The sequence below is a fragment of the Motacilla alba genome, chromosome 4A (assembly GCF_015832195.1).
Source record: "Motacilla alba alba isolate MOTALB_02 chromosome 4A, Motacilla_alba_V1.0_pri, whole genome shotgun sequence".
Lineage (NCBI taxonomy): Eukaryota > Metazoa > Chordata > Aves > Passeriformes > Motacillidae > Motacilla > Motacilla alba.
The window spans coordinates 6,126,105-6,146,791 of record NC_052045.1 but is presented as its reverse complement, the minus strand read 5'-3'; the positions used below and the strand labels follow the sequence as shown (position 1 = coordinate 6,146,791).

At 54.6% G+C, this 20,687-nt stretch overlaps 2 protein-coding genes across 3 annotated transcripts in view; one reads left to right on the top strand and one right to left on the bottom strand.

The window, feature by feature from the left end:
* Window positions 1–1,508: 1,508 nt before the first annotated feature.
* On the bottom strand, window positions 1,509–7,095 carry YIPF6 (Yip1 domain family member 6). Its single transcript, XM_038123099.1, has 7 exons — window positions 6,961–7,095; window positions 6,094–6,222; window positions 5,475–5,553; window positions 5,140–5,182; window positions 4,293–4,418; window positions 4,041–4,198; window positions 1,509–3,299 (listed from the first exon to the last, which is right to left on the bottom strand). The coding sequence occupies exons 1-7, from the start codon at window positions 6,997–6,999 to the stop codon at window positions 3,181–3,183; spliced, it is 693 nt and encodes a 230-aa protein (XP_037979027.1). The 5' UTR covers window positions 7,000–7,095; the 3' UTR covers window positions 1,509–3,180.
* Window positions 7,096–7,350: 255 nt separating this feature from the next.
* The window catches only part of OPHN1 (oligophrenin 1), a 50,806-nt gene continuing 37,469 nt past the window's right edge, over window positions 7,351–20,687 (top strand). The window contains exon 1 of one of the 2 annotated variants that reach the window (XM_038164765.1): window positions 7,351–7,626. In XM_038164765.1, coding sequence (XP_038020693.1) covers window positions 7,473–7,626 — 154 coding nt within the window. In that variant the 5' untranslated portion in view covers window positions 7,351–7,472. The remainder of the gene's footprint in view (window positions 7,627–20,687) is intronic. The other variant, XM_038164766.1, reaches the window with a different exon arrangement.

The following is a 20,687-nucleotide window of genomic DNA, read 5'->3' as shown; positions in this document are numbered from 1 at the left end:
GGTGTCCCTGCTGCCACCAGCCCCGGGACAAGGCTCCCTAGCCCGGGTCGTGTCATGGATGTGCTCACTGTCAGCGAGAGCGGGGACAAACCCCGCTGCCTCAAATCGTGCTGTGGCTCAGGGAGGGGTTTGATTGCCACTGGTTCATTAGCCAGGCAGGGATGGACCTCAACATCCACTGACCCATCAGCCCCCTCCTGCGAGGTTCCTGCTCCCCCATCGCCCCCGCCTCCTTCAGCCCCGGTGCTCCCTGGCCAGCACCACTGAGGCACACGCAGTCCTCTGGGTGACTCCTGAGACCTCCCAGCCCTGGAGCCACTGGAACCCCGATTTTGGGGTACAGCAGCACCACTGCTCCGTCCCCGAGCAGGGTGTGAGCACCAGCAGGATCCCAGCCTGACCAGGGCGATGTCCCGGCTCAGCCTCAGGGGCTCTGGCACAGGTGGCACACGCGTCCTGCTCTCCATGTGTGGCCAGGGGACACGAGGGCAGGACTGGAGAGCTTCCCCCTCCTGCCCCAGCCAGGCCAGGGGAGCTCCTGGTACTGCAGGTGCCACAGGTACAGAGAGCACAGAGCTTCCATCCATCCACACCTCACATTGCCCACGTGACTGTCAGCCTGTTTGAATTTTTCAAGTTAAAACAAATAAATTATTTTCCTTTTTATTGGTATTAAATAGATCAAAATTAAACATATATAACAACTTCTGCTGATAAACAGTATTTAAAAAATCCTAGTAGGAAAGAAGGCCTGGTTTGTGCATTGGAAATCAGCCATTTCTGTGCAGAGCAGTTCAAACACTCCATTATGGGCAGCACAGCTGCTTCTCCTTGTCACCCATTCCCAGCAGCTTTAAACAAGAAGGAAAAGCCTTTCCCTTGGAAAGCACAACAGTTCTTACCACAGACATTTCCAGCACAAATTAAACCTCTCTTGTGGTGGCAGGGATCGCTCCCCTGCAGGGCCCTTGGGAGGGATGTGCTGCACACCTGGCTGCACAGGAGGAGGGACATTCAGGGAGCACTCAGCACTCACAGGTGACCCCAGCACTTTGAAGAGCTGCATTAATTCCAGCATCTGCAAATATCAAACAAGCTCGAGGCATTTTGTTTCCCTGAACCAAAATGGTTTGGTTGTGTTTAATGTGCCCATGTGGTTCTGTCACAGCAGGGGCTCTGCAGGACCTCCAGGGTGGCAGAGGAACAAACCCCAGTTTGGGCTTTTTGACTTTCTGAAGTCCTGTAAAAAATTTCAAAACATTACTGGATCAATTAAATGCTACTCCAATTATCCTTGAGATAGAAGAGCAGCTCAAGTCACAAGACCCAGAGAGAATCCAAGGATTTCTTTGAAAGTGTGGTTAAATTCTTGTAGGACAGAAAGATTTGGCTCAAGGAATCCCACCACAGCCATCAACAGCTTTACCATCCATTTCCTTTGAGTACTTCTTTTCAGCTTCAAAAAGCTGAACTAACATTTAATTCAACAAAAAACTGCACACTTAAAAGAAAAGCCACATTCCATACCAGCAATAATTTAATGGAAGCTTAAGAATTCCCCTTTCCATGGCTCCCATGTCTGCAAACCACCACAGCTCCCCTCCAGCCCCGTGGTGCCACAGCCAGGCCCTGCCACACACAGCAGCTCATTATCCACTAATGCAAAAATGCACTTTTAATCTGAAATTCAGCAATTTCCATCCCAACTCCCACCACCAGTGTTTACAGCACAGAATGATCTTGCACATGTAAGTAGAAATTAGGCACACTCACACCTCAGCAGAACCCACAGACCTCAGTTTCAGTCTGCACAAATGTAGGAAAAAGGACATTTTATAGCAGCTTTTTCACCCCAGATATTTCATGAATTGCTGACTGAGAACAACAGACAACAGGAATCATTTCTGTAGTTTCCAAAAGCAAGTCCCAGCTCCCAATGTCTGTGCCAAAATGCACCTGACTCTTGCACACCTGTACCCAAGAGAGGTACACAATAAATCTGCAGTGACTGGTGGAGCCCCCTCCCTTTTATTAAAGTATTAAGCAAAATTAAACCCCCATAAAACAACCCACAGAACAAGTGTCTGACATCTCATGGGAAGTACAAGGGAACAAAATGCACATTTACACACATTTCTTTGCTGTCCCCATGAACAACCAAAGAACAGTCACACAGAGGCAGGTGAGAGCAGAATTCACATCCTGCTTCAGAGCAACCAACACCTCCAGTACCATTTATTTCCCTTCCTTCAAGCTGTTTTAACACTTTGGGGCCAAAGCCCTGGTATGGTTTTTATGACCCAAACAGCCTGTGCAGCAAAACCTCAGCTTTCTGCACAGAACCCCTTGTTTTTATCCTACCTACACATTCATGGTATTTTCCAAAGGATTTTCACTTCCCAAATGCAGGGTGAGAGCCCAGTCTTTGCTACAAAGCAGTCTCAGCATTTCTGCAGGACTCTGAGCTTTGGTCACTCTGGTCACAGGTCTGCCACTTGCAGTGAGCCCACAGTCCCCTCACAGAGGCAGTGCTGAAGGCACCGAGCTGGAACCTTCTTTCCTGCCACGTGAAGGGATGGACACACACAACACATGGATATGGGCACAGGCAACTCCCTGCCACCAGCTCCAACTCCCTGCAAAGGGACCCAGCTGAGTTTTGACTGAACTCTCCTTTCCTGGGAAAGCTCCAGTCCCACGATGCCCTGGGTGCACATCCCACCCCTCTACAAGGGAATGAAAAGGAGTCAGACACATCTCTTTCCTCTCCACACATCATTGCAGTGAAGTTCTACAGTTTGATAAGGCATTTTTATCTTCAGTGAGAATCCAAGCACGGGCAGGAAATCTGCCAAGTCGTGCAAAAACTTCATCTCCCGGCAGCTTGAAAATCCAGGATTTCCCACTCTCTCCTCAGATGGAACAATCCCTGTCTCAGTGGGCATTGTTTATTTAACACCAGTACAGCACAGGGCTAAATAAACCCCTCAGCAGCTGGACCTCAGCATCTTTCACAAAGAGGGACACACAAATGAGCACTTTTTGCAGCCCTCTGGCTTTATCCCACAACCTGCCTTTTTACAGTATCCCTATATATAAATTAGAAAGAGATAAAGCCAAGGATTCACTGCAGCGTCCATGAGAAAGTCCAGTCAGTGTAGCAGTCCCCTGGGATGGTGCTCACTGGGGGGTGAAGGTCAGGATCATCCAGCTGATGACGAAGTAGAAGAGGAAGATGGGGTACACGACGAGGGCCTTGCGGTTGGGGGGCTGGCTGTCTGCCAGGAACGCCGTGGACGCTGCAGAGACACAAAACCCGTGAAGCAGGAGCAGCACAACCCTCACAGCCCCCTCACAGCCAGGATCTGCACTGTAGCTGTGCTGAAAACAAAACCACTGCTCAAAGCAACGGGCTGTAATCACCAAGTGCAACTCCCTTTATGGTACAGGATGACAAGCTGTAGAATCATGGAGTCACAGCACGGTTTGGCTTGGAAGGGATATCCAGTTCCACCTCCTGCCACAGGCAGGGACACCCTCCACCAGCCCAGGCTGCTCCAAGCCCCAACCAGCCTGGCCATAAATGCTGATTGACACTGTACAATGAGAGCCAGACTTACGGATAAAGAACAGCAGAAATCGTGCAAATGCACCTCTATAAAATCAGCATTTTCTAACTGTATTTATAACTCAATCATAGAATAAACCACCAAACAGTCTCACAGAGAGTAATACTAAATCATCATCCTGCTGCCCAAGGCAATTTGCCTATGACCATGGAAATCAGTGATTTCAGGATCACAGAGAAACTCTGGGCCACAATTCAAACACTTTTTGACCCACAGGAGCAGAAGCAGAGGCTGAACCTCTGCCAGCTCAAGGACTGTAAGAACTATTTCTAAAGGCCTTCGGCTTCAGATTGGAAGAACTATTCCTACAGCCCTTCGGCAGCCCAGGGCCATCTTAGACTAGAGCACCCCTTGGTCCTGCCCCAGGGAATGCACCCGGATCAAGCTCCCCAGGCCCAGGGAGGGACTCACCCAAGGTGGACCAGGCGAACATGGCCCCCACCACGATGAGGCGGATGATGAAGCTGACGGTGCCCGCGCCCGCCAGCAGCACCAGCCTGCACACCAGCATGGCCACGGTCAGCGGCATCACGCAGTAGCCCAGCACACACAGGCTCTGGAAGAAGGAGCTGCACGGGGAGACAGCGTCAGGGAAAGAGCAGTGAGGCCGGGAGGGCAGAGCTCCGTGCACAGCCATCCTGCACGGAACAAACCCGCACTCACATGGTGCCTCCCAGAAGCTTCGAGTTGAGCGTGATGACAACGGCCCCGAACCAGATGATGACAAAGACCTCGGCAAACTGGGGCCCCCCGTCATCCTTGCTGTCTGCAGAGCCACCCTGCAGCATCCTGGAGTGGGGAATAGGGAGAAACAGCTGCAGTGGGGAACAGACAGACGGAGGCATCAGCACTGATGGAGTTTTCCCACACTGGAGCAGGTGCCAGAGCAGGAGCCCTAACACTGATCCCCAGTTATGCTGCAGGCCCATAGTTTTTCATCCATTTTTTAATTTTTATTCTATCCTCGGTTTTGCACAGGAAAGGAAAACATTTGTGGTTCAACTGAGGTGATTTCAGTCCATTTGCTTCCCTGTTTTGAGGGCTGTGAAAGCACTCAGAAGGGAATCAGGGCTGTGAAAGCACTCAGAAGGGAATCAAGCCATGGACAACAGGCTGAAATGGAAATTAAACCACCAAAGTTTTGGTACCTCTCAAGGCAGCAGAGTAGTGTGTGTTTGAATAAATCAGCCTCAGAGAAACCTTGGAATAACTACAGGATGCAGGCACCACAGATGAATCAGGACAACTAGAGACACCTTCAGTAAAACCATTCCTAGGCCAGGGGACCAGGAAGAGTTCATCCTTAAATCCTAAATTTAGGGACAGGAGGTGCTAATGGGCATGAAATGTCACAAACACATTTTATCAGAGAACCCAACCAAGCAGTGCTTGCACAAGACAGAGAGGGATCAGGTGAAAATGATCTTAACACATTAATCAGTAATTTTTTAACATCTCATTTCCCTTATGCACCGGGCCACAAAACCCCAAATTCCCCTGGAATACTCACAGAGCCAGGGAGACACACAGCACCAATGGGCCCCAAAGATCCCCTGCAGGGAGAGGGAAAACACATCACAAAAGGCACAGAACCATCTCGGTTCTGCTTTCCTGGCGAGTGCCCAACTCCCAAGGTGCCATTTTCCACATCCCAGTGCTTTACAATTTTCTTATTCAGCATCTTACCCCATGATCTGTAATAAAATTCACCCAGCAGCTGCTACAGCTCCCAGCCCCATCCATCCTGGCCCAGGCCACCCTGCCCCAGAGCCCTGGTGACAGCCCAGTGCCAGCTCTGCTGCTCAGGATGCTCAGCCCCCCTGAACCCCCATCCCCTGCACGTACAGTCCCTGAGGAGGGCACTGCTCTTCCTGGGATACATGACATGGACAAACTTCTTCCCAACAGCCTTCAGGTCCCTCATCTGAAACAAACACAAAACACTTCCATGTATCCCCTCACAAAAATTACAGCTCCCAGCTAAAGCAAAGAGGCAGAAGTAAAGGAACATGGAGAGGAGAGGATCCAACCCAACAAGTCCTGTAGCACCCTCTGCAGCAAACAATGACTGCTTTTCCTGCAGTCCTTAACAACCACAGCATCACATAGCATCACATCATTTTCTTTAACAACCACAATACTGTATCTCTTAATAACACCAGAATATAACCAACAATTTGTTTGCTCCTCTAGGAAAAGAGAATAAATGAAAAACACCTTCAGTCAGCAGAGTTTCTCACAAGCTCCCGCTGAGGTCTCTGCCCTCACATTGATTTCAGGATCACAGAGAAACTTTGGGCCACAATTCAGACACTTTTTGACCCACAGGAATTTGTTTCACATGATGAGTTCTAAAACAATCCCCGCTGAAGCACAGAGCTGTGCAAAAACACAGGTTTTGTACAACAGCTGCCAAAGACACCAGAAAACCTGAGTTTTACCCCAGCCACGGGCTCAGACTCACAATTGTGTCCTTGACTGGCTCATCCAGCGTGGAATAATCCTCATCAGGAGAGTGAGATCCCACAGGGACAGTGATCTCCCCTTCCACTGGAATATCCTGGGATATGGACACATCTGCCAGACCTGGGAACTGAATGGGCACAAACCTTTAGGAACAAACACAACCATGCTCGTGAGCACTTCAGATGGGCTGGGGACGGACAGAGCTGCTCACAACTCAGGGATAACACAAAGAAAAGGTTCTGAGGCAGGGCCAGGCTGTCGCTGCCCGGTGTGCGCAGTGATGGCCTGAAGAGCTGAGCAGCTGTGTGTGAGCCTGTCCCCTGCCACCCCCAGATCCACACTCTGTGCTCTGTTCTAGCAGCAACTGGAATAAGTAAAAAGCCGTGTTTGAAGGGAGCTGATGCCTGAGGACTGCACAGCCGCACCACCCCCAGTGCCCGCATTTCAAATTAACATTAACATTAACATCAACATCAACAGCGCCGTGGAGCTGCACGGACACACACCCAGGCTGCTCAGGGACCAGGCTGAACCGGGCTGAAGCCCCGCGGGCGAGCAAAGCTCCCGGTGCCCGGAGGCGAAGGCAAACAGGGCACAGCCCGACCGCTTCTGCGGCAAGCGCTGTGCAGGCGGGGCACGGAGGGCACGGCGGAGGCCCCCGACCCCGTCCCCTTTCCTGTCTTTCCCTGTCGCCTTCCTCGTCCCCGTCCTCGGCCCCTTTCCCGTCCCCGCCCTGCGGACGAGCCGCCGCCCGCCCAGGCCTCCAGCCCCCGCTGTGCCTTTGCCCGGCACCTGCCCGGCCCTGCTCAGGGAGAGCGGGAGCCCGCGGGAGGCCCGCAGCGCGGCTCCCCCCGGCCGCACTCACCAGGCTGGCCCCGGCCCCGCTCCCCTCCGCCGCCGCCATCTTGGCCGCCCCGGCGACGTGGAGGCCACTTGAACGTCATCACCGCGCGAGCCGCGTCAGGCGCCGCCGCCGGAGCGTCCATGGCAACGCGTGCGGGCGGCGCCGCCCGGCCGGCAGGGGGCGCGGCGGGAGCGGCGGCGGGCCCGGCCCGGCCCGGCCCGGATCGGATCGGATCGGATCGGCCGGAGCGGAGCGGGGCGAGGCGGGGCGCGCGTCCCGCACCGGGCGAAACCGGGCGGCACATCCCGGACTACACCTCCCGGCGGCAGCGGCGCGGCCGGAAGCTCGGCGGGCGGGCGGGCGGGCAGGCGGGCGGGGGGTCGCTCGGCCGAGGCGGGGAGCGGCGGGCGGGGCCGGGCGGGCGGGGCGGGCCCGCGGGATGCCGGCGGCGCGGGGCGCCCGGGGCGGCGGCAGCGGCGGCAGCGGCAGCGCTCCGTAGGCGCGGCGCGGCGGAGCCGGGCCGAGGCGCGGCCATGGGGCACCCGCCGCTGGAGTTCAGCGACTGCTACCTGGACAGCCCCGACTTCCGAGAGCGCCTCAAGTGCTACGAGCAGGAGCTGGAGCGGACCAACAAGTTCATCAAGGAGGTGATCAAGGACGGCAACGCGCTCATCGCCGCCATCCGCGGTGAGCGGGCCGGGCGGGGGTCCGGGCGGGGCTCGGCCGGTCACCGCGGTGTGTCCCGTTCCCCGGGCATCGCCGCAGCCCCGCGCCGGAGCCGCTTTGGGGCCGTGCCCCGCATCGCTCCGGGCAGGGCTGGCGTTCCCCGGGCGGCGGCCGCCACCCCCGGCGTGTCGCTGTCCCTGCGGTGCCACCCCCGGGGCCAGCCGCGGCTGTCCCCCCGCGGGGACGGGCCCGATCCCCCGTGCCGCTGGGCTCACGTCGTTCTGCTCGTTTGGGGACAGCGATCGCCGCTCGGGGAAGGCGCTCCGTTATTGCTCCGTTATTCTGCATCTCCCGGGCGCGGGGGGAGCGGGGCGGGCTCGTCCCCGGCCATCCCTTGGTCACCGTGCGGGACCACCGGCGAGCGTCAGAGGGGCCCTGCCCTGCTGGAAATTCTCCCATTGTTGTCGGTGTTCTGTCATTCTTCAAATCGCGGGGAGCGTTTTTCCCAATGAAATGTCAGTTTCAGTGTTGACTTTGCGGGAGTCGCCTGTGCAGAAGTGCTGACAGATCACCAGAGCACCTGGGCCAGGTTGTGTCACCTGAAACCGCCGAGTCCCACGTGTTTGACACTGACCTCCTGACTGCTTTGATTTGTTTTGCCTCCCCACGGCTGTGGATACACCTTCATGCACACCTTCCCTGTGTCATCTCCCATGCCTTCCTGGACTCCATGATCTTTTCCAGTCCAGATGATTCCATGATTCTCTGCTGGTATCCATGCAGTAGAATCCAGGCGCAGGCCAGCAGAGCATCCATGGGGGCACTGGAGGGACACAGGCAGTCCACGCTGGTCACACGCGGTTTTCCTGCCAGCTGGTTGGTTTCAGTTGGTGTTAATAGGTTTAAGCTGCTGCCCTTTTGTTCAGAATAATTCAGAGCTTCCTTGTTATCGAGGCTGTGGCTGGAATAGCCCGTGTTTGCCCATCTGGAAGCAGCAGAGACAAAAGCTGGTGTGACTGAAACTGCCAACGTCACAGCGCTGTGAGACCCAACGTGGGTACAAAACTCAAACCTCTGCACAGTCCAGGGCAAAGAAAAACCCCAACAAAATGGAAATCAGAGGGATTAAAACAAACCTGCTTGCTAATGGAAATGCTTTCCTTCATCACTTTGTTGAAAACCATTTCCCTTTTCAGTGTTTGTAGCGCACAGGGATGTGAGGGATTTCGCTGGGTCAGCAGACCCGGCCCAGGGAGACTGGCCAGGGAGGAAGGGCAGAAGCAGAAGAAAGCAGAGCACACCCAGACAGCACTGAGAACCCCCAGGGCTCAGGATTTCTTGCCTCATGCTGTGGGGTGTTTTTCTAGCTGATCCAGCAGGCTGCCAGGGAGGTGCTGGGGCAAATCCTGCCTGGGCTTCCATCAGCTCCCTGTGTTTAGTTAACAGATAACTTGATAAAAATAGATATATCTCTGAATCCTACCCATGTGGAGCTGTGGGTGGGAGTCTGGGGTACTCACTGGGCATGGCCTCACCACGGCCAGCTGGCAGATGCCAATGTCCACTGGGACAGCCATGGCTGGCAGTCCCTCTGTGCCCCCTGACAGGGTGGGGGGACATGCCCTCAGCTGCTGGGATGCTGAAGTGGTGGTGGTCCCATCAGGAGAGTGAGATCCAATGAGGAGAGAGGGTGAAGTACCTGAAGGGGCTTACAAGAAAGGTGGAGAAGGACTTTGGACAAGGGATGGAGTGGCAGGACAACAGGGAATGGCTTCACACTGAAAGAGATCAGAGTTAGATGAAATAACGGGGCAAAATTCTTCCCTGTGAGCCCTGGCAGAGGTTGCCCGGAGAAGCTGTGGCTGCCCCATCCATGGAAGTGCCCAAGGCCAGGTTACCTGAATGAGGGGGGCTCTTTAGGGGGCTTTGGCCTTTCATGGATTAAGGGAAACTGGTTCCATTCCCTCCACCCAACTGATGTGTCACCAGGTGGAACAAATAAAATTCCAGGGGTGAAGCTCTTCCAGGGGCCTGCAGCCCACCATATCCTGGGGAGGGTCATCCTGCAGCCACAGCCCTGCCAGTGCTGCCTTTGAGTGTGGTTCTTGCTCTTGTCAGCTGACACCCCTCCAGCAGCTGAGTAGTCACACCACAAGGGGACAAAGTCGGGAATTAAACTGACTAAAGCAGAGAATAATATTGTTCCCTTGTAACAGCCTTGGGTGTGAAAGCCAGTAATAGAAAAGAATACTTTGAGTCAGAAATGGAAATTATTTTTGTTGTAAAGTTGGCTGCATCCCTTGTTTCTTGTGCCAGCAGTACGGAGAGTCACTGGCAGTGCCAGGTGACAAGGCTGGTCCCACACGTTGTACTGGCAGTGCTGAGACTACTGTGGCCTGTCCATGGTCAGGCAGGGAGAAGGACTGGGAGGTGTCTGTCCCTTCATGCCATTCCCCTTGGGCTGGCCAGGATCAGGACCTGGTGTGGGCACTGGGGATTCAGCTCCAACAGCAGCTTGTCCACGCCCAGAGCTCAGCATGGCCAGCACTGGTGTGACAGAGGAGCCTCATTCAGGGACATGCTCTAGGCCACTGGGGTGTCAGAGGCTGTGGCTCCATGGCAGCACTGTGGCTGTAAGAATGGCTGCTTTACAGCAGTTTCTTTCTGTGCTTCAGCGTGGGTTTCTTTCATCTCTCCTGCTTACTGTGCTCAGCTGTGTGAATGATAATGCAAAACCACCTATTTCCCCTGGTCTTTGATCTTCTCTCCCAATTAAATATCAAATGGAGTTGGAGAAATGTCAGATGAAGGCTTTTCTCATTAGTAGCTGTGAGTGCTGTGATGGTGAAAATTGTCCTTTGAAGCTTGAAGAGCTGTGAGTTCTCATGCAAATGTTGTGTGTGTGGTTTTGCACTTGATTTCTGTCCAGCGGGGAGCTGTGCAGAGTGCCTGGGACTGTGCTGGCAGTTCCCAGCGTCCCCAGCTACTGCGAGCACTTCATCCTGAGGGATAACCTGACAAAGGAATGTGTAGGGACCTTCGTGATTTTTTCCCCATGAATGGGGTTCCTTGGACACCCAGGAAAGGTCCCACCACCATCATCATCATCATCCCTGCAGGTCCTGCAGCGCTGTGTGTGGGAACTGGCGTGTCCCCTGAGGGAACTCTGGTCCCCCCCAGCATGGCAGACCTGTTCTGGACAGGTTTCTGTGCTGTTGTTGGATGTGGTGCCTGGGGGTTAAATGCTGTGGTGTGTGGGAAGCAGTGTGGCATTGGAACAGGTTATTTTAATGGGATTGAAGCCTTGGAACAGGTTATTTTAATGGGATTGAAGCCACCCAGAGTGGCCTGTCTGGTCAGTTCCCCAAGACTCCATGTCCTGCTTCATGGGAAAGCTGTGGGGCAATGGAATCTGTTCCTGCAGCATGTTACAGCCAGATCTCAAAGACTGTGTCCAAACAACCCTAAAGCTCCTCTAGAAAATGGGGAAGAGGAAGGAGCCTGTCCCACACCAGGAGAGGCTGCAGCTCTCCCAGCAAGCATCGCTTTGCTGGGAGGCACAGCTGCAGTGACAATGTCCTGTCCCACAAGGACAGCTTAGCCATGAGACAGTGAGGAGCAGCAGGGAAATGACCTGCTGGAAAACACATCACTCTCCTCCAGCAATAATGTGATCTCTTGTTGGCTCCTTGCTGATCTTCCCCATCCTCATTGGGGATTTCAGCCAGTAAGGGCACCAGTTACTGCTGGTAACTTGTAAAATTGTCTCCTGGCTTCCCAGCTCTGTCTTAAAAGACATCACAGCCATAGCCAGAGCCCAGCTCTCCCTGGGAGCATCTGCACCCTGCAGGCATCCTCAGCTCAGCTGGGCACAGGGGGTCTCTGCAGCCAGCAGCTGCTGATGAAGCAGCTCCTGCTCGTGGGCTCCGAGCTCTGAGCACAGGACTAGGGCCCCAGTTGGTGCAAATCTAAACCAGACACGCTTCAACCAGACACTAAAACACAATAGCAGAAAAAAGAACAAAAACCCTCCCAAAAGCCAACTCACCCCCAGCGCCAGAGCTGTATCCTCAGTGCAGGCAGGAGAGGCGAGGGGCCAGCACAGGATCTACCACATCCAGCTGTGAGGCAGATCCCACCCTGTTCTGGGGCTCAGGGATGTGTTTGCTGGGTTTTGCTCCCCGTGGAGCAGCTCTCTGGCTGGGCAGGTTGTCACTGTTGCGTTTGCTTTGCCGGTGGCTGAGGATGGTTTGGCTGTGCCATGATGTCCCCAGGCCTGGCTCCTTGTCCCCCGCTCCCTCCCTGCTGTTGTCCTGAGCTCCCCAGCCTCTCCCCTGGCTCCTGCTGGTTACAGCTGCTCCATCCCTGCCCAGGTGTGCCCAGGCCTGGGTTTGTTTTAGGAAGCCCAGGGCAGGGGTGGCTGGCAGCAGCACCAAGGCAGCCCTGTCCCTGCCAGCTCAGGGGCTGGTGGGAGGGCTCTGGGCCAGCCTTGGCCCAGCTTGAACAAACCAGTGTGTGATATTTTGTGATGGCTTTTTCCAGCCCAGATATGCTTCTGGAGGACTTGCCTGCATACGGCAGCGCGAGGGGCCAGGACAAGAGGCAAAATCGTTTTCATGTGTTTAAGGATATTTTTTCTTGTGCTGCACATGAGGCATGCAGGGAGCTTTTCATCCATCTTCTACTGCCTTTTCTGGCTCCTTCCCTGGGAGGATGTGGGTGTTATCCATGTTCTGTGTGTCTCACAGCCCACGGCTCACAGCAGCACTGCTGCTGACCTAAGAGTTTCCTCTTGAGTCACTGGATGAGGACTCAGCTTTTCTGGCTTTTTACTTGAGGTACTGTTGGAATATTTTATTCCTGATGCTGTTTGTGGCACACTGATAACTACAGATGTGGCATCCCGTGCTTGCCCCAGGCTTTTCTGTCCTGCTGGGTGCCAGCCTGGCTCTGTGGAGTGACAGTGGTGTGCCTGCTCTGTTCTGCTGCAGCAGGCAGCCAGACACCTGTGGCACATCCTGGCCATGCTGCATCCTCCTGCCCACACAGCGTGGCTCTGGCACTGATCCCTGGCTGCCCAGCCATGGATCTGGGCTGCAGGCAGAGCCTGCAGTGCCAGGTTGGGCCATTCTCCAGGGACAGAGGGGCAGGTGCTGCTGTGGGGGCGGCGTGGCACTGCCTGGCAGGAACACAGAGGTTTGGAGAACTGTGGGTTCACAGGAAAAAACTCTGGTGAGCAGTCAGCACTATTTACAGGTACTGAGCACCAAAATGCAGCAGCTTTGGAACTGCTGGAGTAGTTCAGGAGGCAGCAGTTATTTTTCCTTACTCAGCATTAAATGAATCTTCCAAACACATAAAGCTTCTGTCTGAAGATCTGACACGTGTGGATGAGAAAGCTTCTGGAACCTTGTTGTTTCTGTTCTGGGGATGGTGCATTGTCCACACTGGCCTGTGTTGTGTCTCACAGCCTCTTCAGTGCCACCAGCCGAGCTGCTGCACTGGGAGCAGAGATCCCAGCCGTGCTGGCTCTTTTCTCCTGGGGCACATTCAGACATGGTCTCTCTGCCCTGTGTCCTTTCCTGTCACCGAATTCTCCGTGCAGGTGAATGTGCAGTCATGAGTTGTTCAAGTGATGATAAGAGCAGCAGAATAGCCTGAGATAAAGTCTATAAATATAAGTACAGCCCAGAAGTCAGTTACTCTCTCAGTCTGATCTCGTTCCTTTTTAGCCTGTTCCCCCAGCCAAGCCTGATTTTGAAGAGCCTAGGGATGTTTAAAACAAGAATAGATTTATTAATGGTACTAAACCTTGTAGCTGTGAGAATGGAGAGCAAGGGACACAATCTGTTCCTGTTCCATCACAGCATGAACTGGTGACTTGCAGAGCATCGGGGGACCCTTTGACGTGGAAGCACAAAGCCCGTCCCCAAGTCCTTGCAGAGGTGCCCAGAGTGGGGGTGGCTCTTGGCAAAGCCCCCTAAGTGTGCTGCTCAGGCAGTGTGGGTCAGGTTGATGGTGCCAGGGAGCCTCCCGGGGGATGCCAGCTGGTGCAGAACAGGCCGTGTCCACGCTGGCATCATCTCCCAGCCTGGATCCGGAGGGATGCGCGTTCCTCCCCGCACCCAAGCGCTTTGGGTCGCTGGTAAGCCATCCCTCCCTGGCTGCTGTGTGACTCAGCTGGCCCCTGCCCAGCCCCGCTGCGCTCTTATCGAAGGAAACTCTGAAATCATCGGGGCTTGGAGCGAGCGCCCGTCGGAACCTGCCCTGCCTGGGAAGGGCGGCTGCAGGGAGATGCATGTGAGGGCTCTGCAGATCATGAGACGTCTCCGTGGGGATTGCTCGTGCTCTGCCCCGGATAAGAGTCCGTTGTTTTCGTGTTTGTTTTTCCCGTGTCCGTCCTGCCTGTGCAGCGGGGAGCCGTGGATTTGGAGCACACCCTCTCTGCCGCTCACGCCAGAGCTCCGTGCCAGGAGCCTGCTCGGCTGCTCTCGGAGCCGGGGGCTCTGGGTGGCCTGCAGCACTGCAGGGATCTCTGCTGCTCTCCTGATGCCCCTGGGAAAGAGGCTGCTGCCCCTCCCTGACAGCTCACTCCTCCCAAGGGAGGGCAGAATCCATTTGTTTTTCATGGCTCGGCTTTGTGTATTTTTTATTTTTCAAAGAGTCTGTTCTTCATTCCCCAGCCCGAGGAGCTGTGCCCACGCTGGTATTCTGAAGGTGGTGACTGCCTTCTGTGGGACAGTGATGCCCCTCATGAGGTGTATAAATAGGTGAAGTAGCCAGAGCCACCTGCCAGTCTCACCCTGCTTCCAGCTGGCTGCCTGCTTGGCTTCCAGCCCCAAAATGTCACCCACAGCCACAGCTCACCCGGTGCTGCCATCCCCAGGGCTCACCTGGCAGCGCCATCCCCACCACTCACCTGGCCATCCCTGCTGCAGGGGCAGGCACCCAGCACCTCTGTGTTGGGAGCTCTCAGGAAAGCTGAGAGTGCTGCTGCCCTTGGAGCCTCCCGTGCGGGGTTTGGGAGCCTCTGACTGCCCAGCTCAGGAGCTGCCCTCCACTTCAGCAGCAGCTCCGGTGCCCATGGAGCCGGGCACTGTCCCCCAGCTGTGGCTGTCCCTCCTGCACCCGGGTTCATTGTGCTCCTGGGCAGTGCTGAGCAAGTCCCTGGTGTGCTGACAGTCGGATTGGGACACCAGCTGGCCTGAAATTCCCTCAGGTGTGGCAGCACCAGCCCTGTGGTTGGGCTTGGTCTGTGGTGAACCAAGAGCTGTGATGGCATTTTGTTCTTTGTGACTCTTCTCTGCCTCTGCAACCCCAGGAGTGTTTGTTTAAAAAACAGTTGCATTATTTCTTACTGTGCATTTCACCACTTCTGCTGATTTCTAAGGCAGCTCATCTTTTCTTAACTTCCATTTCAGCTGGCCACGTGTTCTGGGCTGGCTGCCCTTTGTCTCTTTCCAGTTTTGCTGAAGCAACTCCTCCAGCTTTGCAGGGCTGCAAGGTTGATTTGAAACGCCAGCAAAATGGCAAAGGGGAAAAAAACTAATCTCTGAGAAGTTCAGGCTTCCAAAGTGCAGTTTTACCCATGGCTCATCCTGAGGAGCACTAAGGGAAGTGCTGATGCCAGCGGGAGTTTTGCTGCTGTGTGAAGAGCAGGGGTGCCCTGGCTGAGCTGGGCCAGGCAGGAGGCTGTGCTGCAGCACCCTGTGCTGCCCTTGTGTTGCAGAAGCAAAAATCATTAAAAAAATTCATCCAACACACTGCCCCTTATAAAAATATTAAACATACAGCCTGAAGTGCTGCTCTCTAGGAAACCAGTACAAGCCAGCGAGTGTCACTGGAGAATGGTGTGCTCCGTGTCTTTGCTTTGAAATGTGGCTCTGTGCATGATTCTCTTCCTGATCAATAGATCTGTCACTGGAGAGGTCTTGGGAAGAAGATGCTGGATAACTTAATCCAAGGGAGGGTGAGAGGGCATCTGTCTTCCAGAAGCTGTATCCCACATCACTCACTCCAATTTTCTCCAAAACAGACCAATATACCCCAAAACTTTGCTGTCCTTCCAGTCTTGCTTGGTTGCTTGGGGTTTTGGGCTGATACGTTGCCAAACTTCCAAACTATTGGTGAGGGGATCCATGATCTCCTTGTGCTCCAGGCATCCAGGAAAGAGCCCCTCTGTGTGTTTAACTGCCTTGAGCTTTGAGGTGCAGCCTCACAACCTTTGCCAGCTCATCTGGAGCATGGCAGGTTTGGCAGAGCCGGTTTCCTTCAGGCAACGAGGGAGATAAGGCAGGCGTGAGAATTATGTGATGAGTGTGAACCCTTGCTGTCTGGGTCCTTGGGTATTTAATTTAACAGTAAATAAGAAAATAAGCCTGTCAAGCTCGTTTGGGCACTTCCCACAAGGCCGGCTGAGCAAGGAGAAGAATTAATGAGAATAAAAGATTGAAGTTTAGGACAGGAAAGAGAAATTGTGGAGGGTGGGGGGAGAGTGGGAGGGGGATGTGTGAGTGGAGGTGATGGTCCAGAGGGCAAGTAACCAACTTGCAGAGCAGAAGGTCACTGTTTAGGGAGAGGTACTTAGAAATGTCTTTTGACTGGGAGCACAGCCCTGCTCTATTGCCTGGAGCCTGGGCTGGACTGGCTGTGTTAGGGAAGCAGCAGCTTATGAGCAACTCAGTCAATGAAGGGCTGATTAGGAGAGGTAAATGTGTGACAGAGTGTGAGACATCCAGTAAATTCCTTCACAAGAGATTTGTAAAGCACAGCTAAATATAGCAAGTTATTTTTAGCAGTTCATGCTAGCCACTTACTCCTGGCAAGTGGAAAACCCGTGTCAATGTGGGAAAAATGGCCTTTGTCCAATGTGTCAGGATTTCTGAGTCCCCACAGAGCCTTCAGGGGCACTTGCGGCCGGCTTGCCCTGGGTCAGTGCCAGGCACTGCCTGTCCTGGGCTGCTCTGGAGTTCCCTAGTGGTGAGCATCTCTCCTCTGTGCAGCACCAAGAGGGCTGCATTCCCTGCAGGATCCTGTGTGGATTCGGGACTACCTAGAAGGCTAACTGGAAGGTTATATTTTTATCCTCAGCTGAGAAAATTAACATGTTTCTGTGTTTGAGCAGCTGTGGAGTATTTGGGAGTGTTCCACGTGTCAGGGCTTGTTACTCCTGATCCTGACAGCACATCTGGGCTCGGGGCTTTCCAGGCTGAGGTATTTTTGTGGGACAGAGACTGGGGGCTTCATGCAGGTGGTACACACAGTGTAAATCCAACACCTTGGAGCAGAGGCTGGCCCCTTGGCCACTTACTTTGTGTGCTGGCTCCTAAAACTCTGCTGCAAGGGCAGAGAATTCCTGGGAAGCAGTGGGTTGGGTACTGTGTCCAGAACCTCCTCCTCAGGGTGGTGATGGTGATCAGCTCCCTCTCCTTAGTGATGCAACTCCCTGGGGAATTCTTTGGCGGGAGTTGGTGACAATGGGCACATTATTTTCCCCTTAGGAATCACAGCCATCTCTCTGCATGCTGGGAAAAGTGGAATTTCTCATGCTGTATGTATGCTGTGCACAGCTCTCCACCAGGGAGGAGAAAATCATCCATAGGGACCGTTGGTAGGAGATGTAGGTATGTCCTCAGCTGCTGTGTGTCAGGGTCTTGCAACATTTCCTTGACAAAAATGGATTTCCAGGGTTGAGATCCCAACCCAAAAACTTCCATGTCTTTAAATGCCCTTGTTTAAGGGCAGAGTGAACTTTTATTGTCTTTTGTTTGCTTGTTTGAAAGGAAAGTGTGTGGCCAGCTTTGATAGTTCTGTTTTCAAGCTGGAGAAGAAGAAAGCAAAATGCAAAGATGGAGCTCCTGCTTAGCTCTGCTCTGGTTATTTGCACTGCCACCATCAAACCCAGGCTGTGTTTTCCCTATTGACTCCTTATGGGTTTTATTCATGGCTTGCTGAAGCTGTGACTGAGTTGCTCTGGCCCTGCAGTCTGTGAGTTGGGTGATGCAGAACCTCAGGAATTGCTTTTCTCCCCATGGAAATCTGTGCTGGCTGCTCTTCCCTGCGCTGCCCATGCGTAGGTGCAGGCAGGGAGACCAGTGAAAGTCACTTCCCACCTTCCGGTGTGGGCTGGGACATCCTGTCCCTTCCTAGGAGCAGGGCAGGGATGCTGCAGCCCCATCACTGCTCAGCTGTTCATGCCTTCAGCTGGATCAGATTAAACTCGGGACTGCCTTTGCCCTGAAAGCGTCACCGGCCCATGATTGCAAAGATGATGAGGTTGAGGGGCGGTATTTTTGTTTTTTCTTCCTTAATTTGCTCTCTGGGAGCAGCGTGAGATGGGGATTAGCCAAAGGGCTGCTGAACCCACTGCGTGTTCTGTCCCCGAGCTTCTGGAGGAGCAGCAATTCCCACCTGGCTGTTTCCTAGGAAGAAGCAGAGTGGTGCTGTGAATACCAGCTGCTGCACAGCCAGTGAGTGTCATGGAAACAAGGTCTATTTGGGTGTGGATGACAGGGGAGAGGGTGCTGGCAGCCTGGCCCTGGCCAATGTGATGTGCACCCTCCACACCCACTCTCCTGCACAGCTGGAGCTGTTCTGTAGGTTTTCAAAGTATTTATTTCTAAAAATCAGGCTGGTTTTTGCACCTGTGTAACACCCAATGTCCCATTGTGTCCCTGTGGTGTTAAATGAGGCAGCCCAGGCAGGGCCCTCCTGTCCTGGCTCAGAGATCCTGCTGGTCCCCATAGCTGTCACCGCTTGGTTGTCACAGCCACTTCCATTTCCATGTGCTCAGGGGCGTGGTTTCCTCTCCTGGGAACACAGGACCATTGCAGTCACACAGACTGTGACCTCTGGGTTGCAATTAGTAAAGCTAATTAAGGATGTGCACCTGTGACACCTCGAGCATTGCAGACCCTCGAGCAGCACCTCCGTGCCCCATTCTCTGGCCGTGTCCGCTCACCCTGTTCCCCCGTGGTTCTTTTCTGTGGTGATGGTTTCCTTCTGGTTTAAGTTCTAAGCACTGGAGGAAAAAGCAGCAGCACAGCCTGGTTTGAGGCTCTGCTTGTGTTTGTGTTTTGCCAGAGACCTGTGGCTTTTGCACCGGTAGCAGCACTTTTTTGTTTGTGGTTTTTGGTTACCTCTGTCAAGGGTTGAAGTGAGAATCACAGGTCCTTACTGAGCAAGCTGTGAGGCACATCCTTCCAGAGCTGCTGGCTCTGGAGGTGTGTTTATCCCCACATAAACACAGCCCCCAGCTCTCCGTGTGCCTCCTGAGGCTGGCATGGCTGCCACTGGTGCTCCCACTCCTGCCCTGCAGCCTGGCTGGGGCCACTCTGTGCAGGGATGGAACTTCATTTGGACTAGGAGAGTAAATTACTGTAACCACAAATGGTGATATTTGGCATTGCTTCCTGATGCTGGAAGGGAGAGGAGTCCTTGAGGAGTCCTGATCGAATTCATTTTGGTGTGTTTCCATGGAAACAGGCTGAGCAGGCAGGGTCCTTGGGGTAGTGCCGAGCCTTGGTGTGCTGTTTGCAGGGACATTCCAGCTTGGAGCGTGGCAGTATTCCTTGATCCTTGGGTCCTGGGGGAGCAGGACAGGCCCTGCAGCTGCCTCTGCCTCCTGCCACGCTCTGGGGGTGCAGGGCAGCAGCCTTTGGCAGCCAAGTGTTTGTACTGGGGGGAAAACATTTCCAGCAGTTAAAACAAGGGAGAATACAGACTTATCTCTCCCAGCGTGGGATGGAGCCCTGTTTTTCCACAGCACATCTTTTCCTGCTGGCTCCTTCCTGTGGTCAAACCTCTTTCCTGTGGCCGTGGCTTATCCCTTTCTCCCCAGCCCCCCTGCCCTGCCTGACGGGGTGTCACCACTGTCACCACTGCCATTTGGGTGCCCCCGAGGGAAGGGGACACGTCCTACCAAGTGTCTCTGAGCACTGACACCAATTCTCTGCCTCAGGGCCTGGTCCTGGGCCCTGCAGGGACACAGCCCCCGAGTGGGGACATCCTCTGTTCCCATGGTGCCAGCGGGTCAGTCAGCCCCGTGCTGTGTCCCAGTCACACCCCAGAGCTGTCCCAGTGCCAGCAGTCAGTGAGCCCCGTGCTGTGTCCCAGTCACACCCCAGAGCTGTCCCACGGTGCCAGCAGTCAGTGAGCCCCGTGCTGTGTCCCAGTCACACCCCAGAGCTGTCCCATGGTGCCAGCAGTCAGTCAGCCCCGTGCTGTGTCCCTCCCACTCGCACCCCAGAGCTGTCCCACAGTGCCAGCAGTCAGTGAGCCCCGTGCTGTGTCCCAGTCACACCCCAGAGCTGCCCCAGGGTGCCAGCAGTCAGTCAGCCCCGTGCTGTGTCCCATTTGCACCCCAGAGCTGTCCCATGGTGCCAGCAGTCAGTGAGCCCCGTGCTGTGTCCCGCTCACAGCCCAGGGCTGTGGCAGTGCTGCAGCAGCAGCGATGCTGTCCTGTGCATGCACACAGGAGCTCTGTCAGGAGCCGATGTTCAGCCAAGGCTGGCTACGTGTGGGAGTTGAGTTGTGTTGGTCTGGAGAAGCCTGGTTTCCATTAAGAGCTCCTCCCGAGCCCGCCAAGCACGCAGGGTACGGGCTCTCACCCCCCTCCCTCTCTCCCTCCTTCCCTCTTGGGCTGACAGGGACACGCAGCACATGGAGACCCTCTGTCCCTGCCAGGTACCACCATGGGACCTGCGCGTGCTGCTGTGCTCACGGGTACACTGGAGCTGTGGTGCCTTGTCACCTGCCCCCAGGCAGGACCCATGGAGGGGACAGACAGACAGACAGAGAGACGGATGCTGGCTGGGGGTGCTGCTGCTTTTAGAGGGGCTCAAGGACACACACTGGGCTGGGAGGGGTCTTGGGAGAGGGGGATTGAAAATCACCTGCGACCAGCGGCAGGGGAGGGGCTGGATGGGGCCACAGCAGTGTCAAGGATGGTGACAGTGACGGGGATTTGCAGGGGATGAACAAAGATTCCCCTGAGCAAGGGCTGAATGAGCCTCCGGCCTGGCCTGAGCGAGCACTGGGGGACTGAGGGGGGAATTATTTGCTGAGGTTTTCCATCAAGTCAA